The following is an 18234-nucleotide window of genomic DNA, read 5'->3' on the forward strand; positions in this document are numbered from 1 at the left end:
TTCCCTGAAATGTGTCGTCAGTCGTGTACTCTTGTCTACTCCAAGGCAGAGTGAGTCAGAGCCTGAGTTAACTTGCCAGCTCCAATTGGCTCTTCTCCTCGTCACAACAAGTTGCGAATCTGCCAAGTGATCGCTTCTGTTCATAATATAACATACATCGGGTAGAAATGGTAATGTGGGTATTTGGTTATGGTTCTCTCATCTGGAAGGCTGGCTTTCACTTCGATGAGCGCGTCGTTGGTTTCATCAAAGGCTATCGACGTGTCTTCTACCAAGGTTCGTTTCGTCATTTCTCTCTCTCTCTCTCTCTCTCTCTCTCTCTCTCTCTCTCTCTCTCTCTCTCTCTCTCTCTCTCTCTCTCTCTCTCATGATTTTTCTTTTTAGGCTCAACTGACCACAGAGGAACACCTGAGTATCCTGGAAGAACAGTGACCCTGGAGCCTGCTGAAGGAGAAATATGTGTAAGTCTTCAATCAGAGTTCACCTATTACACATGTGCTGTGATATCACAGTTTAATGTGCTTCGGAGCCATCGTCATCAATGAAAACAGACTCAAAGTTGATTATTAGGTTATTTTGAGTAATATTTTCTGATTTAACCATTTTTAGAGAAGTCTTCAAGGCATATTATTCATGTTGATCTATTAGTGATAACAAGCTTCATAGTTCATCACCTGAGTATAGATGTAATTGTGAAGTTTATGAAGATATCCTACTTGATTCAAGTTTATCTGCTTCAAGACTAAAATTGATTTTAGTTTTCAAGCATTAAACTTCAATTTTTTCTTCTTATTTTGTTTTCTGTCTAGTCTTTCCTGTTGTTGGCTTTTAATATGTTACGAGTTGAAATTATCAAATGCAATCAATATGTGAAATGAAAAATTACTGTGTTTTGGAAGGATATAGTGGGGAGTTGCTTACAAGATCTCCAAGAAAGAAGACCAAGAAATCGCATTAACGGTATGCTTCTTCAAATTTTATCTTTTTTTATATTAAATCTATATTCTTTTCCTATTTATATTATTAGCCCTAGCAGTCAAAAGTTCTTATATATATATATATATACACTCACACACCCCACCTTATGCTATTCACACAAAATTAGCTCATCAATCATAAATCCTCGAAAATTAATGTGAAGGCTTAATCAGTAGACTGGAGAAGAGGTAATGAACAACCTTTTAAATTACAGTAACAGTAATGGTCTGAATATTTATTTAGGATATTAGGCTTTTCTAAGGTGTCTAAATTTAAACATGATTCATGGCAAGATACCATGGCATCATCTAATGTATGTAACTAACCCTACCAAATGAGACGTCTTTATTTTAGTATTAGTCTTTGTTAAGCATTACAGATTTACGGTAGTGTTGTGATACACTGATTTTCAGGTAATTAAATATAAACAAGCATTTAATTCGTAATGATAGAACATCATATTGATTTAATTAGTTTGTTATGTTTATCTAAGCATTTAAGTGTTGTGGTTATATTCATATTCATGATAACATAGCTAATTTGGCAGTTGAGGTCTTTACAATGAAGTATATGAAACAACTGATGGCAGAAATATTTGCTTTTTCACCCATTGTATCCAGTTCCCTAATTTTAAGGATTGAGAATTAGGCTCTTAGTTCATGCCATAGTGGCTTATTTCGGGATGAAAATGAAGATCATGTTGCTAGACATCAGCGTATAAGATGAAAAATGTCTCATTGAAAAATAATGCTAAACATCACAAGCGAGGCCCATATTGGAAACTAGAAATACTGATACAAATTAAAAATGCTTAAGGCTCAGTTCAAGCGTTAAACTAAGCTGCGCTAGCACTTCTTGGAATGGCTTACATATATGACTTTGCGTTAGAATCTTTAATCAGAGGGAGTGTTTATTGAAGAGTTATACAAGATAGAGATAATATTAGAGAGACCTGTCAAGTCTTCCCATGACTCCAACAAATGTCCAAAATAAGAAAGACCCACCATCTCTAATCTCTTCTTCCCCTTTATTCATAATAAACTAATGACTTTCCTAACTAACGTGGGATCGCATCACCTGGCCATCTGACTTCGTATGTAATTAGTCATTACTATAGATATAAATTTGTTGTGGATATAATTTCCAGTCTTTTCTTTTTGGTTTGCAAATAACGCATGTCTTTATGACAATGGCCTTTCTACACACATGATATTGTGGCCTACTGTTATATGTTATCAGCTCAGCAAAGCATCTCAAGGAACGATAGCCTCTGAGCTAAAGCATGAAGCTGATTTGGTCTATTGTTTCCAACGTTATATGTAGAGTTTTTATCCATCAATTAAAGCTGCAGACAAAAAGGAGAATGGTTCTTCTACTCCTTGTGGGATTTTCAGTAGCTAACTGAATAGCTCAGTACTTTAAATGATAAAATTATTAATTAATTTTAATTACTGCACAGTATCTGGAAGTGAGAGAGAAGCAATATGACAAGAAGGAATATGTGGATCTTTTCACCGTAAGTACCTTATGCCAAGATCTTTTCAGACCAATAAGGTGTGGCGTTTCGTTCTGCTCTATAATAAATGTTATTCGAAAGATGAAATTTGGCATGTATTTGAAATCTCTTTCAGGATATTAATGCTACAAGCCCAGCCATAACTGGTGTCATGGTGTAAGTGAAAGAAACAACCTTAGACCTGTTTCCATCTTTTTTCTTGTCTCTTTGATCGTCAATAGTTTAGATAGTTGGTGTGAACATTTTTCAGGTATATAGCATCTCCAGACAAGAAAGTTAATGTAAATTACTTGGGTCCTGCATCTTCTGAACATATAGCGAGGTATTCATCTTCCCCCGACACAGCATTGTCTTTGTTGCGCACAATAAAAAATGATTCATGATAATATATTAATTTGCTGATCCTGGCTTCAAGAACCTTATTATATCTAAACATCACTTCTATAAGCTTGATCTTTTAACACTTTGATTACTAAATACAAATAATGCGATAATTTGCTTGTAACTGAACCTTCAATATCAGATAGATTTCATTTGTTCCACTTTTTAAATGCATTTTTCATTGTTCATGCATTCAGGGTTACATTGTAAATTTTAACTGTGTTGTGCATATTCTTTTTGGGGATTTGTATTCATTGTTTGGATTTTTTTTTTTTTTGTGGTTTAAAACCAAACTGGATCCATTCTTTTTATATGAATTTCGTATAATAGTTACAACTTTTGGATTCTTTATATTTCATCCTATAGACAAATAATTCATGCTGAAGGGCCCTCAGGACCTAACAGAGATTATCTTTTCCAACTTGAAAAGGCTCTTCTTCAAATAGGTTAGACTTTTTTAACATATAGTTTAATCATTTTTATATGAATTTCCCTTTTATTTATTATTTTATTTTTACTAATCATTCTTAGGATGCCAAGACAACCATGTTATTGATCTTGCAAACGAAGTGAGGCGTTTTCTTTCGGAGAAACATTGAATGCTTCAGTGTATTCTGTCAGCTTTCAACATCCTGAGACTTTAACAAATCCCTTTTAACTTTAATTCTATTGGGGAAACACTGCATATGTTTGTCGTAGATGAATGATTAATCAATTATTAAAATACATAATTATTTTTTATATTGGGGTAGGAATGGTATTTTTCATAATCATGCATTGTAAGGGTGTTAATCTCAAATACAGCACGGTTTGATTTAAGGTGTAGAAATCGAACCCTTGATGTTTTGGGAAGCAAAAATTAGACCTTCGGATTTGATATTAAAAGATTTTCAAAAAAATTTTTGCAAATTAAGCGGACCTACCGATCACACATTTCCATACCATAAAAAAGAACACATACAAAGCCAATAGAGTTAGATTGCATACACTCCTCATTCATAATAACAAATTCAGTAAAGTATTTGTTGTCTCTGACCCAACAAAGTTGTCTCTATTATTTAAATTGTTATATTTAAGTTCTTAACATTTCAAAATCGTCTCAATATTGTCCTATCGTTATTGACCTGTTAACAGAATTGACGGTGGAACAAAATCAAGACAATTTTAAAACGTTAGAAACTTAAATAGGACGAAAACGTTGGGGACAAAAATGATATATTATTCTTAGAAGAATTACCAAATCAAGTAAATTGATAGTGGATTTTTATCGAATAAATTGCATTACGAATTCAAGATTTACTCATACTTGTAAAATGACTAATATATAAACTTTCAAGAAAAAAAAAAGAGAGAATGTAATATACAATAAAGTATAAATTATATCTCTAAATCTAATATACCAAATTTTTTTAATATTTAATTTAATTTAAACTTTATTTTTAACTTTTAAATAAATTTTAATTTTTTTTTCTTCCATAATTTCACCTTTTCTACAATAGGTAATTATTTAATTTATTTTTTAAGTTTACTCTTAATAATAAATAAAGTTATTTAGAATAAAAGTAATGTGAGTAAAAATAATTTTACTTAAATGTAATTTAAAAGATTAAATAATTATCTACAATAAAAAATTAATATTATTGAAAGATAAAATTAAAATTAAAGTTTGACTAAATTAAACATTAAAGAATTTCAATATATTAGAGACATTATTATATATCATACTTTTTTTTTCGGAAGTTTATCTACTAGTCATTATACAAGTATTTTATGATGAGTAAAAATTTTGAATTCATAATGCAATGCATTCTATTAAAATTTATTTTTATTTTACTTGATTTGGTAATTTTTATAAGAGTAATGTATCGTTTTTATCCTCAATGTTCTTGTCCTATTTAAGTTCCTAACGTTTCAAAATCATCTCAATTTTGTCCCGCCATCAATTCTGTTAGCAGATTCCTAATGACATGACAACATTGAGACGATTTTAAAATATTAGAGACTTAAATAGGATAATTTAAACATGAGGGACAACTTTGCGATGTACCCCAAACATTGGGGACAAATGATACTTTACTTCAACAAATTTTAGCCGATTCACATGTATAAAGAAAAATAAAACATTGGTTACAAAAATAAAGGATGTTAAAAAGTTGAGTAAAATGACAAATAAACCTCTGAGGATTTACATTTCGAACAGATTAGTCTCTAAAGAAAAAGTATCAATAAAGTGCTCTAAAATATTAAACGTAGACAAGTTAGTTCAATTAAAACTTTCTACCCTAATTATAGGGACTAATTTAAAGATTGTGTCTACATATGCTATCCTAGAAGATTTTATTGGTATTTTTTTCTTTAAAAATTAATTTATCCAAAATAAAAATATTCAGAAATTTATTTATTATTTTACTCTAAAATGTTTTACAAGAATGTGATGTTGGGATGTGCACCAAAAATAAATAAAAAAAAAACATAGAAAACGACATATAAGATGTAGCGTTTCAAAGACAAAAAACACGACATTATAGGTATAGTCGTAGTGTTTCATTTAGTGAAAATACGAGTAGTGTTTTCATTTGGCGGCAGCCTTGTGGAGTGGCAGCACGTAGTGTGAAGAACTCAACGTCGAGTTTTGTTTTTGTGTCAGTGTTTGTGAAGAACGTGATATATATATTGGCTCGCTTTTTATTCAACCAAATTTTCGACACATTACATTTTGGTAAACTAATTTCAAATCAAATATTTATGAAAGTCGATTTCATTTTTTTTATCGATGAAAATTTCTTCAAACTTGACTGCTTGATGTATGTTCTCAAATCATTGTCCATTTAGAAAATTTATGCAATATTAATTCCTTGTTTTAATTATATTCGTATTCAATAATATGATTGGAAAATGTGGAGTGAGATGCAAGTAAAATAATTTGAGAATAAATAGGACAATTAAAGGTAATTTTGTAAAGAGAAAAGCTTAGCATACAAGCGATTAGGGCTTGTAACTATTACAAGTTCATTAACGCCTAATCCGCTAAAACACGCTGCAACTCCTACGTCACTTACACGCGCCATACAAAGATCCCGCGTTTGTATAACTACCAAATTTAAAAGATTTGTTTCCTTCTTTGTTTTCTTTCTTTTCAAATTTCATCGTTCTTCTTCTCGCGCGTCTTCCCCTGATTTTTCGATCGTTCTTTTCCTCTCCTTTCTCATTGGTTTGTTCTTCGTCATTGACGTTAGTTTTTCTCTCTGTAACTCCAGCTTCGTTTTGACATGGTGTATTTATAGTTTTTGACATAGTGTATTCTGCAACCTCTCTGTTGTTGATGACCAGTTTGTTCCGAAGGTTGGAATGACCTTTACCACCCTTGAAGATGCTCGAAAGTTTTACAGAAACTATACCAAGGTTGCAGGTTTTTCTACAAGAGTTCGGAGCACAAATAGAAAGGAAAATGAGATTAAGAATCAATTGATTACATGTAGCAGAGAGGGAAAATGAAACTCTCATAGCAAAGACTCATTTGATAGTAATTGGAATGATTTTCTGCTAAACTTTGGTCTTGTGGACAACAAGTGGCTTTCATGTAGTGTTGGGTTAAAATCTGCAGCAGGGGTGTAAATTTAATTTGTTATCGGGTGTATTTATAGTCTGTGTTTGGGTGTATTATGCAGATCTCTATGCAGACCGTCATATTTGGGTTCCAATCTATCTGGATCACCACTTCATATTATAGTGCCTGTAAATCAGACATTTTGAATACACCAGAGAGAGTTTAATTAATTTTGGTCTTGTGGACAACAAGTGACTTTCAGGTAGTGTTGGGTTAAAATCTGCAGCAGGGGTGTAAATTTAATTTGTTATCGGGTGTATTTATAGTCTGTGTTTGGGTGTATTATGCAGATGTCTATGCAGACCGTCATATATGGGTTCCAATCTATCTAGATCACCACTTCATATTATAGTACCTGTAAATCAGACATTTTGAATACACCAGAGAGAGTTTAATTAATTTTGGTCTTGTGGACAACAAGTGGCTTTCAGGTAGTGTTGGGTTAAAATCTGCAGCAGGGGTGTAAATTTAATTTTTTATCGGGTGTATTTATAGTCTGTGTTTGGGTGTATTATGCAGATGTCTATGCAGACCGTCATATATGGGTTCCAATCTATCTGGATCACCACTTCATCTTATAGTACCTGTAAATCAGACATTTTGAATACACCAGAGAGAGTTTAATTAATTTTGGTCTTGTGGACAACAAGTGGCTTTCAGGTAGTGTTGGGTTAAAATCTGCAGCAGGGGTGTAAATTTAATTTGTTATCGGGTGCATTTATAGTCTGTGTTTGGGTGTATTATGCAGATCTCTATGCAGACCGTCATATATGGGTTCCAATCTATCTGGATCACCACTTCATATTATAGTACCTGTAGATCAGACATTTTGAATACACCAGAGAGAGTTTAATTAATTTTGGTCTTGTGGACAACAAGTGGCTTTCAGGTAGTGTTGGGTTAAAATCTGCAGCAGGGGTGTAAATTTAATTTGTTATCGGGTGTATTTATAGTCTGTGTTTGGGTGTATTATGCAGATCTCTATGCATACCGTCATATATGGGTTCCAATCTATCTGGATCACCACTTCATATTATAGTACCTGTAAATCATGCATAATTCAGAACTCTTTCTCTTTCTCCTCCTCATCTTCTGCTGCTTCTTCTTCTTCAAAAACGATTTTACCATGAATAATCGAAAAAAACGAGAAAACAGAGAGAAAAGACGTAAATGAAGAAGAAGAAGAAAAAGAGGAAAACGAGGAAGAAGAACGTGCAGAAACGAAAGAAAAGGAGAAGAAGAAGAGTAAGAGGAAGAAGAACGTGCAGCAAGAAGAATAAGAAAAATTTCAGAAACCATGAAAATCGAAAAAAACGAAGAAGAGGAAGAGGAAGAGGAAGAGGAAGAGGAAGAAGAAGACGAAGAAGAGAAGAAGAAGAAGACGAAGAGAACCGTTTGAGTGGGGCGCGTGTAGTTACGCTCCATTCAAAATGAGTTAATGCGCGTGTTAATGAAATTTGGGCTGATAACTTGTAAAACTTGTACGGCCTTTTTACTTGTATGTGTAGCAGGCCCCTTTTGTAAAATATTTTTATGACTTTGTATCTTTAAAAAGCTTTCAATTATTTTATTAATGTATGTGAATATTTAGAAGTGAATCAATAACAGAGAAAGTGGCATATTATCAAACCAATACAATGTTAGTAACACCAGAATTATTGCAATACTGAACTGAATTCTTAGTTAATTGTGTGCGCCCACAATGAACTTAAAATAGTTCCCCTGCCACAACTATTTCTGTATATGTTGCACACAACAAAACCTTACATTAGATGAGGTCACTTAGTTACATAAACCAAATGATATTATAACTAATATAATATTCTATCTATCATAGAACATACATGTAGTTAATCCTCTTTTCTTTTTCGTGGATTAATCCATATAGTATATCATTTATTAATTTATTTCCAAATTTTTGTTCAAATTAAAATTTAAAAAAAAAAACTACTACTTGTTTTACCATAAAGATGAGTATTTGAGTATTTGTACATGAGTTTTTAGCACATACAATACCTCCAACAAAGCCAATTCAGGCGCAACCAACTGTAGACTTACTAATTGAAATATGTTTTGCTGAGATTTAATAACACAAGAAACAGTATTAACTTCATACTCATCGCACTGCCATTTGCACAATCTAAATGTTAACGCCCCCATCAAGACTAAATTCTAACCAGAGTTTGTCTAAGGCTCCTAACAATGTGGTCCTCAGAAAAATATAACACCATTGATGAGAAGCTGGAGGGGTCTTGTAAGTACACAAGCTGACGAGATGACACATTACATTACAAAGTTCTCAACTCTAACCTTTCTTAAGTTTTAACCACTAAAGTACCTGCCTTAATTTCAATCACTGTCATCTTCATCTGCATAAACAAGAACGACAACAATGTAACCTTGTGTAAAACTTCGACTGTAGAGAGGTGGACAGAATGCATAAGATAAACAAAAGCTATGTGCACAACAAATATCAAAGTTACTAGAAGATTAGGCCTTGCATACACAAATATACAATAAAAGCACCACTGCACCACCAAATCTATTTTCCGTCAACTATGTGGGTTAGACAAGACTACATTCTCCTATTGTAGAACCAACTCAAAAATAAAATCTAAATCTTCCACAATGGTTTTGCATGGTTTCTCATAGGGTCTCTACCTCTAGCCACGGGATACTCTCCATTTGATCTATTAACACAACCAAGCCACCTAAGGAAAGATTTTAGCACCTATTTTAGTGCTACCTTGGCTTTCTTTCTTCCTTTTCTTTTTGGGTATACTCTGACTTAGTTTTCTCCTAATAAATCCGTTCATAATTCCATCCTGGACACACAAGTATCTTTTTGGGGGGTAAAATATCCTCCATAATCAGTAAAGCGTTCACAGCATCTAGGCCTGAAATGACAGGTTCATTTTATGATGCACTGGCATGGCTCACAGCTCATTAAGTTATGCAATTGCCTAGGCCAGATCCATGCAGCTCTCTAATGTGATTCCTATCAAAGCATTTATTTATTTTGAGGACTCCACGAAAAGCATTCAAGAACAGAGATTGCAGAACTTAAGACTCATAAACCAAAGATAAAAATGCAGAGCCACATCATATATTAAATTACCTTCATTAAATTCATCGCTTTGACTTTCTTCAGCATCACTACTATCTTCCTCCTCTTCATCTTCTTCATCCTCTTCATCATCATCATCTTCATCATCTTTATCATGATCACCAGACTTAGCATCATTGCCATTAGTTTCAACTGGAATCTTGGGCTTTGGAGGAGGAGGTGTGAAGCTTGTCACTGACCTCCTTCTTGAACTCGACACAATATTACTTAAATCAATACCCTCAAGTTCTTTTGCTCTTTCCTTCTTTTTTCTAACTTCCTTGATTTCTATGTTCACAAGAGAGAGAGAAAATATGAGGGTAAAAAAGGTATCAAATGAAAAAAGATGGAATAACATATAGCTGGACCAAATCATATCCAAGGACTAGGCAGTCATTATGTACACTTCAATGCAGAATCCATAAAAATAAAATGAAAAGGCAGAGTACTTAACAAGAAAATGAATTCAACTTTACCTGTGGTACACTGACTTCCACTCCACAGAGAAATTAGAATCAGCATCAAGACAAAAACCAAATGATGCTATTGTGTGAATTGTAAACAATATCCATCGAAAAGACATTCAAACCTAGCACTTTCATAATGGTTTCATCTATATGATTTTTTTGGTCTTCATCTACCTTAAACTATTTAGATACCCTATTTAATCAATTGTTCTTATCAGAGCTTGAACATGCTTCCATCAGCTTTTGTACAATATTGTACCAAATGAATAAGGAATCAATCTCCCCAGTTTTGTAAGTTAGCAAGGCAACTTCTGCAGTGATTGTTAGTGTACTATTCCGAACGAATACCGACAATAAGGATGACATTATCATGTGCATAAAAATACATAAAGAAATGGGTTTTCCCTCCCTTTTTAATATTATTTCAGTTACATAGGAGGAGCAAGCACCGACATAGAAGAACAAGAAGAGTGATCTGGAAAACTTAGATGAATCCATCTGAGCGAAAGAGCTATAAGCTCATTGCAAGATCCATTCATTTTATTAGCTATCCTATATTATAAATCACTTCAAATAACATTATAAATTTCAACAATAAAGATTAAAACTTAAAAGACAGGTTCATATATTAATAAAGACGTCCAAAACATGTTTGATTAACAATTCAGTTTGCAACTATTAAACCAAGTTAGTTACAGGTGTTGTATATACCATCACGGGGTTAATTTGAATATGGATAGACCGTGACGAATTAAAATCATATTATGCTTACATGCATCAGTTTAGATAACTAGACATGATTAAAACTAGTAAACAGAAGATAAAACCAGCTAAGCATTTAGCTGTTTAGGCTGTAGTGAAGATAAATGAGCAGAGCTATAGCTGAAGCAATAGCTTCTCTTATAAAGTAATAAATGCTTCAATCATTCAGGATATGATATTTACATATATTATCTCAATAATTTAACTCACCCTTTTCAGAAGGATCAGAAGACAATCCTTCTCTAGACAGTATCTCCTCCAACTCCTTGATTAGCTGGGTTTCTCGCTTGTTTTCAGGTGCCTGCTTGATTTTTTTGTAAATTGAAGGAGGCACGCTGTAATAGGACAATAACATCAGCCTATTATCCCCAATAAACAACTAAGATCATAGAATGAATACAACAAAGGGAAATTACCTCATTCCACATGCTTTAATAACAGATTTTAAGTGCTCCACACGTTTACCGTACACAGGAGTTGAAACTTCTTTCTTCTGCAGTTGGGAAGAGAAAGATATAGTCCAATCAGATTCGCATCATCCATTTACTCAGTAAAAACTAACACGAAATAAAGAATAATATATGAAGAATAAACTTTGTATAAAATCAGATGGGAAGTACAAGCATGTAGTTAACTTAAGTGAGCAGCTACTAAATTTTGGGATCATAACTACAATACAACAAAGCCTTATCCCACTAGGTGAGGTCGGCTACATAGATCAAACGATGCCATTGAGCTCTAACGTGTTTGGTCCATGTCATGAAGATTCAACAAACTTTTATGTTGGCTTTCAAGGGCCTAACACAACCCTCCTTCTCTATTCAGGATTAGGACTGGCTATGTAACATAGGTGCAGTTCAATTTTGAGATTATAACTGTTCTCTTAAAATATGAAGAGGAATGCTAGAGGACCATCAGAATTTATTGTTTTTAGCCGTCAGTTAGCCATCAATGTTTAAAAATATGGGATAAAGTATGTTATTGGATTACTAGACTAATGGAACTAGACTAAAGAAATTGAGTTGATGGTTAAGTGATGGCCAAAAACAACAAATTTTGATAACCCCTTAGCATTTCTCAAAAATTATGCTCTCAACTGTAGAACTTAGAACCAAGAATTCATCACTGCAATCACCATATAAATATTAGTTAGTATGACCTTCGTGAGTTTCTCTCGGGAAGAACGGGACTGATCTTCAGAGTCTCCTCCACTACCTTCTGCATCACTGCTGTCTTCTGAAGCATCTTTAGCTGGCTTGGCCCTTTTCTTACTAGGCAGATTTTTTTCCTCCATGGATCCGCTTCGCTTTTTAGGTTCAGTGGTACTCTGCTTCTTCGCCTTTTTAACCATTTCCTTTCTTGGTTTGACAACTTCCTCATCACTCTCATTATCTGAAGCATCAGAGCTCTCTTCTACACTGCTTAACTTTTTAGTTACTGGGGTATCACCTTTCTTCTTCACTATTTTCTTGGCATTGCTTGAAGGTTTTGAAACTTCTGAAGAATTCAATACCTTCACATTTAACAAAGACTTCTAAGAATCAGACTAGGCATCAATTACATTTAAATTGACAGCATATGAACTTACCTCATCTAGCTGTTGACTAATAAACTTCTTGTAGGCATCAAGAGCAAATTTATCGAGTTTAAGATCTTCTTCCAATAGTCGACGAAGGCTAGCCATTGTGACTTTCCTGAAATTGTGAGTCAAAAGTACAAAAGTTATACCTTAAGAATTAGTTATATTAACCAGAATTAGTTCATGTGAATAAATGTACCGCATGTAAAGACAGGGATAGTATACATGTCATAAAGAGGTCAAAAGGATATATAATTGAAAGAAACCGTAGCATACTCTGAATTAGTCCTGATGTAAGTAGCTCTTTTTCGAAGTGCTTTCTTAATTAGAGTTTCACTTGGAACTACTTTTCCACCATTGTCTTTATCTTCCTTGGTTTCCCTTTTAACTCCCTTCTTTTCTTTTTCTTTAAGTAGACCCAAGACTGGAGAATCTTCCATTTTCTCCTCATCTTCAGGGCAACGATCCTTTGCATCTTCTTTTGATTGGCATTCATCTGTTGATCCTATGGGTTCTTTTGTACTTGCACCTTTCACCCCTGCCTCCCCAGATATCTTTTGGCTATCATCATCACCAACACCTTCTAAGCACTATTCATCACAATGAAGGGAAAAAAAAATGACAGATGGTATAAGACAATTTAAGCATTTTTCATCATTTCAAAATTTGAGTCCAAACAGACAACTACATTCTCAAGCAATTTGCAATAATCATCAATGGCAATTAGCATTGAAAATTAAAGAACACACTATTTACCATTTCATTATATTAATCAAAATCTGCTTACATGACCCATTATACTACATAAAAAGCAAATACAGGTATAATTGCTCCACTAGATTTACAAAATAATGAAATTATTTAATTACAACCAACCATGTTCAAGATTTGACAACATATATACTATTCAAGGTATAGAGACATTTTTTTTCTTGATAAAAAGAGAATTTCATTAAGATGAGGATAAGGATAAATACAAAATGGGGGATAAGGGTTCCTCTATACAAAAGCAAAAACAAAAAATGAGATTTATCTATAAAATATAGCTTTCAATCTCTCAACATGTCCAAGTGGAAAAGTCCCCTATAGAGATCATGAACTTTACACCTACTAGATGCTAGGCATCTGATTCTATCCCCATAAAACATGCTTGTTATAAAATGTCATTGAAGGTACATGCATTACGCTTCAACCAAATAGTCCAGATAGTGGCGAAAACTACACAGTGCCATAATTTCTGCTACCAAACCCAAACTAGTCAATAGAAATTGGTATAAGCTACAGGGCACAGACACAACATTCATCAAAGATGCTAAACAAATTGTTCCATAACAAAACAATTGGCCAATGCAAAAGCATATGTGAATTTGACTCTGAATTTGCCCCATACATAACACACATATCAGGGGAGATAGCCTTATGTGGCCTTTGAACCTGCAACAATTCCTTGGTATTAGTTATGTTAAGCACAGTTGTGCATTCTAAAGATTTGACTTTAGATGGAAAGAAGTTGTGTTCTAGGAGTGAGTAAGAAATTGGAAGAAGGATTACAACTAAAACTACCAAAGGAATCAAGAGACTATATCCTTTAGTCAGGGTTACAAGACAGAAAAATTATCAAGGAGAGATAAGAGAATCAAAATCTTAGAGGATTCCCTGTCATTAAGGTTACGAAAGAAATGGAAGTCCCAAGAGAAACAAGAACCTTGTGCAATGTAAAAAGACTGGAAAAGAGAATTACGCAAATAAGATAGATGATGAATAAGAGGAAAGACCAGGTTTCAAGAGGTATTTTCTATCTAACGGTCTTCCCAAAAGAAATAAGACACATCACCTACCATAAAGGAGAGCAACGGTTTGAAAGCAGAGTATCCTTTCAAAATGAATTTCCAAGGGCTAGAATGAGTAGCAGCATTGGCGTACCAACCATTACTGTCCATACCATATTTACTTTTGATAACTTGATGCCAAAGAGATTGATTCTATGAGAGAGCACCATAGCCATTTCACCACTAGAGTAATGTGGTACGTAGACAATCAAACACACAACACAGCATGTAACAAAAAAGAAATCATGACCTCAAGTAATTGTCATTCTATGCCTTCAGGGATTCTGCGAACTTAGCATCAAATACATTCATGATTCACCCCATTATACAAATTAAACATTATAAAGACAATTTCTTTTGGTCTCGTGACAACCTTCAATAAATTACTGTTCATTTATGTAACATATTAGAAACAGCACTTGATACTCTAATACAAACTAGTTGCTTAGGTGGCCACCTGCCCTTCATAGTCATATGTCTTATCCCAAGAGGAACTCTCATCGGTCAGTAAAAATCACACATACTAATTTCCTTCCTTCCACCAGAAGGGTTGAACAAGGAACCATTGATAAGAACGACCATACATAGACATCAACAGGGCAAACAAGAGGCAGCCCGGTGCACAAACACGCGTTAATGCAGGGTCCGAGAAAGGGTCGCATCCAAAATGGAGCCAAATATTACTAGAATTATTTTCTATATTTTTCATCATTTGAACAATTTAGTAGAAAAGTCTTGCCATTGTGAAAATTACACTTCTCAATCTGCACTTATTTCTCACAATATTCCAATTAAAATCCATTGCATAAGGATGCAAGATGTCCCACAATAAAGTATGAAGACACAACAAATTACATCTAGTTTGGTTAGAGATGTGACCAGATTTATTAGACATTGAACTGCATGTTTGCTAGATTAATTGAAAATCAGATCACTTATCTCTTATGAATTTTCAACGGTCAGATTAACTTTTTCCATAAAAGAAGAAATTTATTAACAAGTGTTGGATAATACAAAGTGCATGGAGGAATAGAGATCCTCAATAAATAAAAATAAAAATAAAAGCAAAGAAAAAATATTGCTTAATATAACACGGTACCTTTACCAAACATTGCTTGATAAATCTCTTATGGACATCCAATGCAAATTCCTCCAACCCCAGGTCCTTCTCAAGCAGTCTACGAACCCCCTCAAATGTCAAAGAACTGCATTAAAAAAGAAAAAAAAAATTGCTCAAATTTCAGATACATCCACAGTCCATTGTGTATATATAAACTCAGATCACAAAATACCTTACTTAGGGAAGATTATGGTTACTCAAACTAATCATATATCTAAACTTTAGTTCAAGGAACACAGAACAACTGATTCAATAGCATTCAATTGTCGTTGGGTTCATGTCATTTAAGACATTCTGCTACCTCTAAGACAGGAGGAGTATAATCTTCTTCCTTAATTGAATTGACACCAAGTCCCCATGTCAGCAAAATCCGACTCAATGAACCATCCGGTAGTTTCAGAATTCAGACTACCAAGGCTTTACTCGTGAGTTGGGATCTTAGAGAATGCTTGATGAGTAGAGCAGAGTCCATTTTACCAACCACCCTTCCGACTCTTTATCTCCAAGATCCCAACTCACAAACACCACCAAAAGGAAACAAGACATGTTTCCATAGACCAAGATTCTCCTTTTGTCCAAATTTTCCTAAACCCTTTTGGACTTCGGCAATTCAGAAATGCCAAAAATATATGCCATAATTCCCTTTAATAATGCCTCACTCAAGAGTTTCACACATACAAGCACACACTACTACAACATGGCTAGACCATCCAAAGCCCCAGAAATCATAAACGAACGACAACACAAGCAAGGTTTCTTTCTTCCCAAAATAAAAATCTAGAAATCAAACTTATAAGTGCACATTATTACATTAGAGAGCAAAACGATATACCTACTAAGTAGATTAATTACGAGAGAGAGAGAGAGAGAGAGAGAGAGAGAGAGAGAGAGAGAGAGTACTGACTCTGCTTGTTCCTTGAAGTGAGGGACGCGAGAAAGCATAGCTGTCTCAATTTGGGTCTCAACAATAACAGGTGTCTCAGCCTTGACAACATTCTTCGGAGTTTCAGTCTCCGGTGTTTCCTCTCCCATGATGAAATGTGTATGTATCGGTGTTATTGTGAGATGGGGTTGGTACTTCCTTCAGTTCAGTTCAGGTTCAAACAAAAACCAAAATGAAATCGGCAGGATACCAACTTAGGGCAAATTGCCAAATTCCATTTTATAATCTATTTTTGCCTATGACCGCTCGGGCCTCGCCGCTCATGTTTAATTTTTACAAACAAAAAAAGTTTAGGAATTTAATTTTGAGAAAATAGTTTTCTACCAAAAAAGTCTAATTATGTAATATTACATTAACTAGTGTATGATCGCGTACCTTGTACAGAAAATACATAAAATTATATTAAAAATTTTATTAAAAAATTAAATAATATATATAGTAATTATTATTATAAATATTTTATAAAGTTATAATTAAAATCAAATTCTCAAAATTTTTAATATTAAAATATTAAAAATAATTAGTATTTGTCTTAATCAATTTGAGTTTGTTAAATGATCATCTCACTCGTCCACTTAAACAACTATTAGGAGTTAGAATCTCGCCTTGTGTTATAGCAATCCATTGGCTAGTGATAAACCCTTAATAAATGGAGTATCAATACGTGGTTAGACTTGGAGGAGTTTCTGAATACGCGGGTACCCAACCCGTCCATACCCGAATGGAAAGGGCAATAACTTGACCTGAGTCGGGCAGACTCAAGATAGGGTATGGTCGGGTTTAGGGTGTACCCGCTCCGAATATATACATATAAACACTTTTTAGGAATTAGGATTTCCCTCACATCATAGATGATTCATAGCTTCAGTCTATACTCTATAGCCATGCAAGATAAACTCACTCATACTCACCCAAAATCTTCTTCTTTTCGGAATCTTCACAAAAAACCGCATAGCTCCCGTCATATTGTTGCTGAGTCCATCACCGCCTACCTATTCACAACTCCCATCTTCCTTCACAGCCAGGGACCGATCCACGTTTAATATAGAGGGGGCATTTGCCCCCACAATTTTTTTTAAAAAAGAATTAATACTTATATACATATATACCACTTATTATATTATATTTATCTCAAAATAAAATATAAATAGTTCTTTTGTATTTTATGTCAAAAAATATTTTGTTAAACTTAACACATAATAATAATAATTATATTGTTAAATTTGATTTAGTATGAAAAATAAATAATACACTCAAAAATAGTGATAGTTAATTATATTATATTAGTTAATTAATTAATAATTAAATTAAAACTTAGTTTTCTAATTAAATACAACTTAAATTATTAGTGATTTTTTAAAAATTATTTAAGATAAAAAATATATTATCTATGTATTAATATACTGTAATTATTTTGGTTAAAAAATTTATTTATACTATAAAAATTATAATAAGTAGATTTTATAATTAAATATAAGATAATAAAAAGTAAAATAATTGTTTAAAAATATATAAAAAAATAATATTTAATCATATTAAAAATAAAAAAATCCTTATAAATATTTTTTTATTATTTTAAATATTATACTATGTGTATGAAGTTATATTTTTATTATTTTAAATATTATAATAATAATTGTGTGTATATTTCTAGTTCTTATCAATATGTATTAGATAGTTCTAATTTTAAATTTTGAATATATCTAAACCAATTTAGATTGGTCAAGTGATCAACTTAGTCGTCCGCTTAAGTAAGTATATTGAGGGTTCGAATTTTGTCTCGTATATATAGCAACTTGTTGCCGGCCAATTGTAGATTCTTAAATGGAATTCAAATTCATGACGGATTAGTCCTTAACTTGTTGAGTATCGTGAAAAGCAAAAAAAATATCTATACCTAAATTTTATTATATTTTTGTCCCCATTAGTAAATTTTTTTGGGTCCG

General features: G+C 33.2%; 2 protein-coding genes across 3 annotated transcripts; one reads left to right on the forward strand and one right to left on the reverse strand.

Annotated features, from left to right (window-relative positions):
• On the forward strand, nucleotides 1-3616 carry LOC130954257 (gamma-glutamylcyclotransferase 2-3). The gene is made up of 8 exons (XM_057880994.1): nucleotides 1-276; nucleotides 385-461; nucleotides 907-960; nucleotides 2438-2494; nucleotides 2610-2650; nucleotides 2745-2816; nucleotides 3242-3321; nucleotides 3407-3616. The coding sequence occupies exons 1-8, from the start codon at nucleotides 168-170 to the stop codon at nucleotides 3472-3474; spliced, it is 558 nt and encodes a 185-aa protein (XP_057736977.1). The 5' UTR covers nucleotides 1-167; the 3' UTR covers nucleotides 3475-3616.
• Nucleotides 3617-8536: 4920 nt separating this feature from the next.
• Nucleotides 8537-16474, reverse strand: LOC130956145 (uncharacterized). Of its 2 annotated transcripts, none has more exons than XM_057883184.1 (9): nucleotides 16250-16474; nucleotides 15325-15430; nucleotides 12673-12986; nucleotides 12406-12511; nucleotides 11977-12351; nucleotides 11234-11310; nucleotides 11028-11152; nucleotides 9601-9876; nucleotides 8537-8851 (listed from the first exon to the last, which is right to left on the reverse strand). In XM_057883184.1, exons 1-9 carry the CDS (start codon nucleotides 16375-16377, stop codon nucleotides 8832-8834), a joined length of 1527 nt encoding a protein of 508 aa, XP_057739167.1. In that variant the 5' UTR covers nucleotides 16378-16474; the 3' UTR covers nucleotides 8537-8831. The 2 variants fall into 2 exon arrangements, with proteins under 2 accessions (XP_057739167.1, XP_057739168.1); XM_057883185.1 differs by having other exon boundaries at nucleotides 11977-12330; nucleotides 16250-16468.
• Between the last annotated feature and the right edge of the window lie 1760 nt (nucleotides 16475-18234).

The sequence above is a fragment of the Arachis stenosperma genome, chromosome 10 (genome assembly GCF_014773155.1).
Source record: "Arachis stenosperma cultivar V10309 chromosome 10, arast.V10309.gnm1.PFL2, whole genome shotgun sequence".
Lineage (NCBI taxonomy): Eukaryota > Viridiplantae > Streptophyta > Magnoliopsida > Fabales > Fabaceae > Arachis > Arachis stenosperma.

Excerpts from the sequence above, each read along its gene's own strand:
- LOC130956145 (XM_057883184.1), bottom strand. The coding sequence starts at position 16,377 with ATGGGAGAGGAAACACCGGAGACTGAAACTCCGAAGAATGTTGTCAAG. Across the intron at positions 12,352-12,405 it reads TTAGTCAACAGCTAGATGAG|AAGTCTTTGTTAAATGTGAA; the intron begins GTAAGTTCATAT and ends TCTGATTCTTAG. Across the intron at positions 11,153-11,233 it reads ATTAAAGCATGTGGAATGAG|CGTGCCTCCTTCAATTTACA; the intron begins GTAATTTCCCTT and ends GTCCTATTACAG.
- LOC130954257 (XM_057880994.1), top strand. The coding sequence starts at position 168 with ATGGTAATGTGGGTATTTGGTTATGGTTCTCTCATCTGGAAGGCTGGC. Across the intron at positions 462-906 it reads CTGCTGAAGGAGAAATATGT|TGGGGAGTTGCTTACAAGAT; the intron begins GTAAGTCTTCAA and ends GGAAGGATATAG. Across the intron at positions 3,322-3,406 it reads AAAGGCTCTTCTTCAAATAG|GATGCCAAGACAACCATGTT; the intron begins GTTAGACTTTTT and ends AATCATTCTTAG.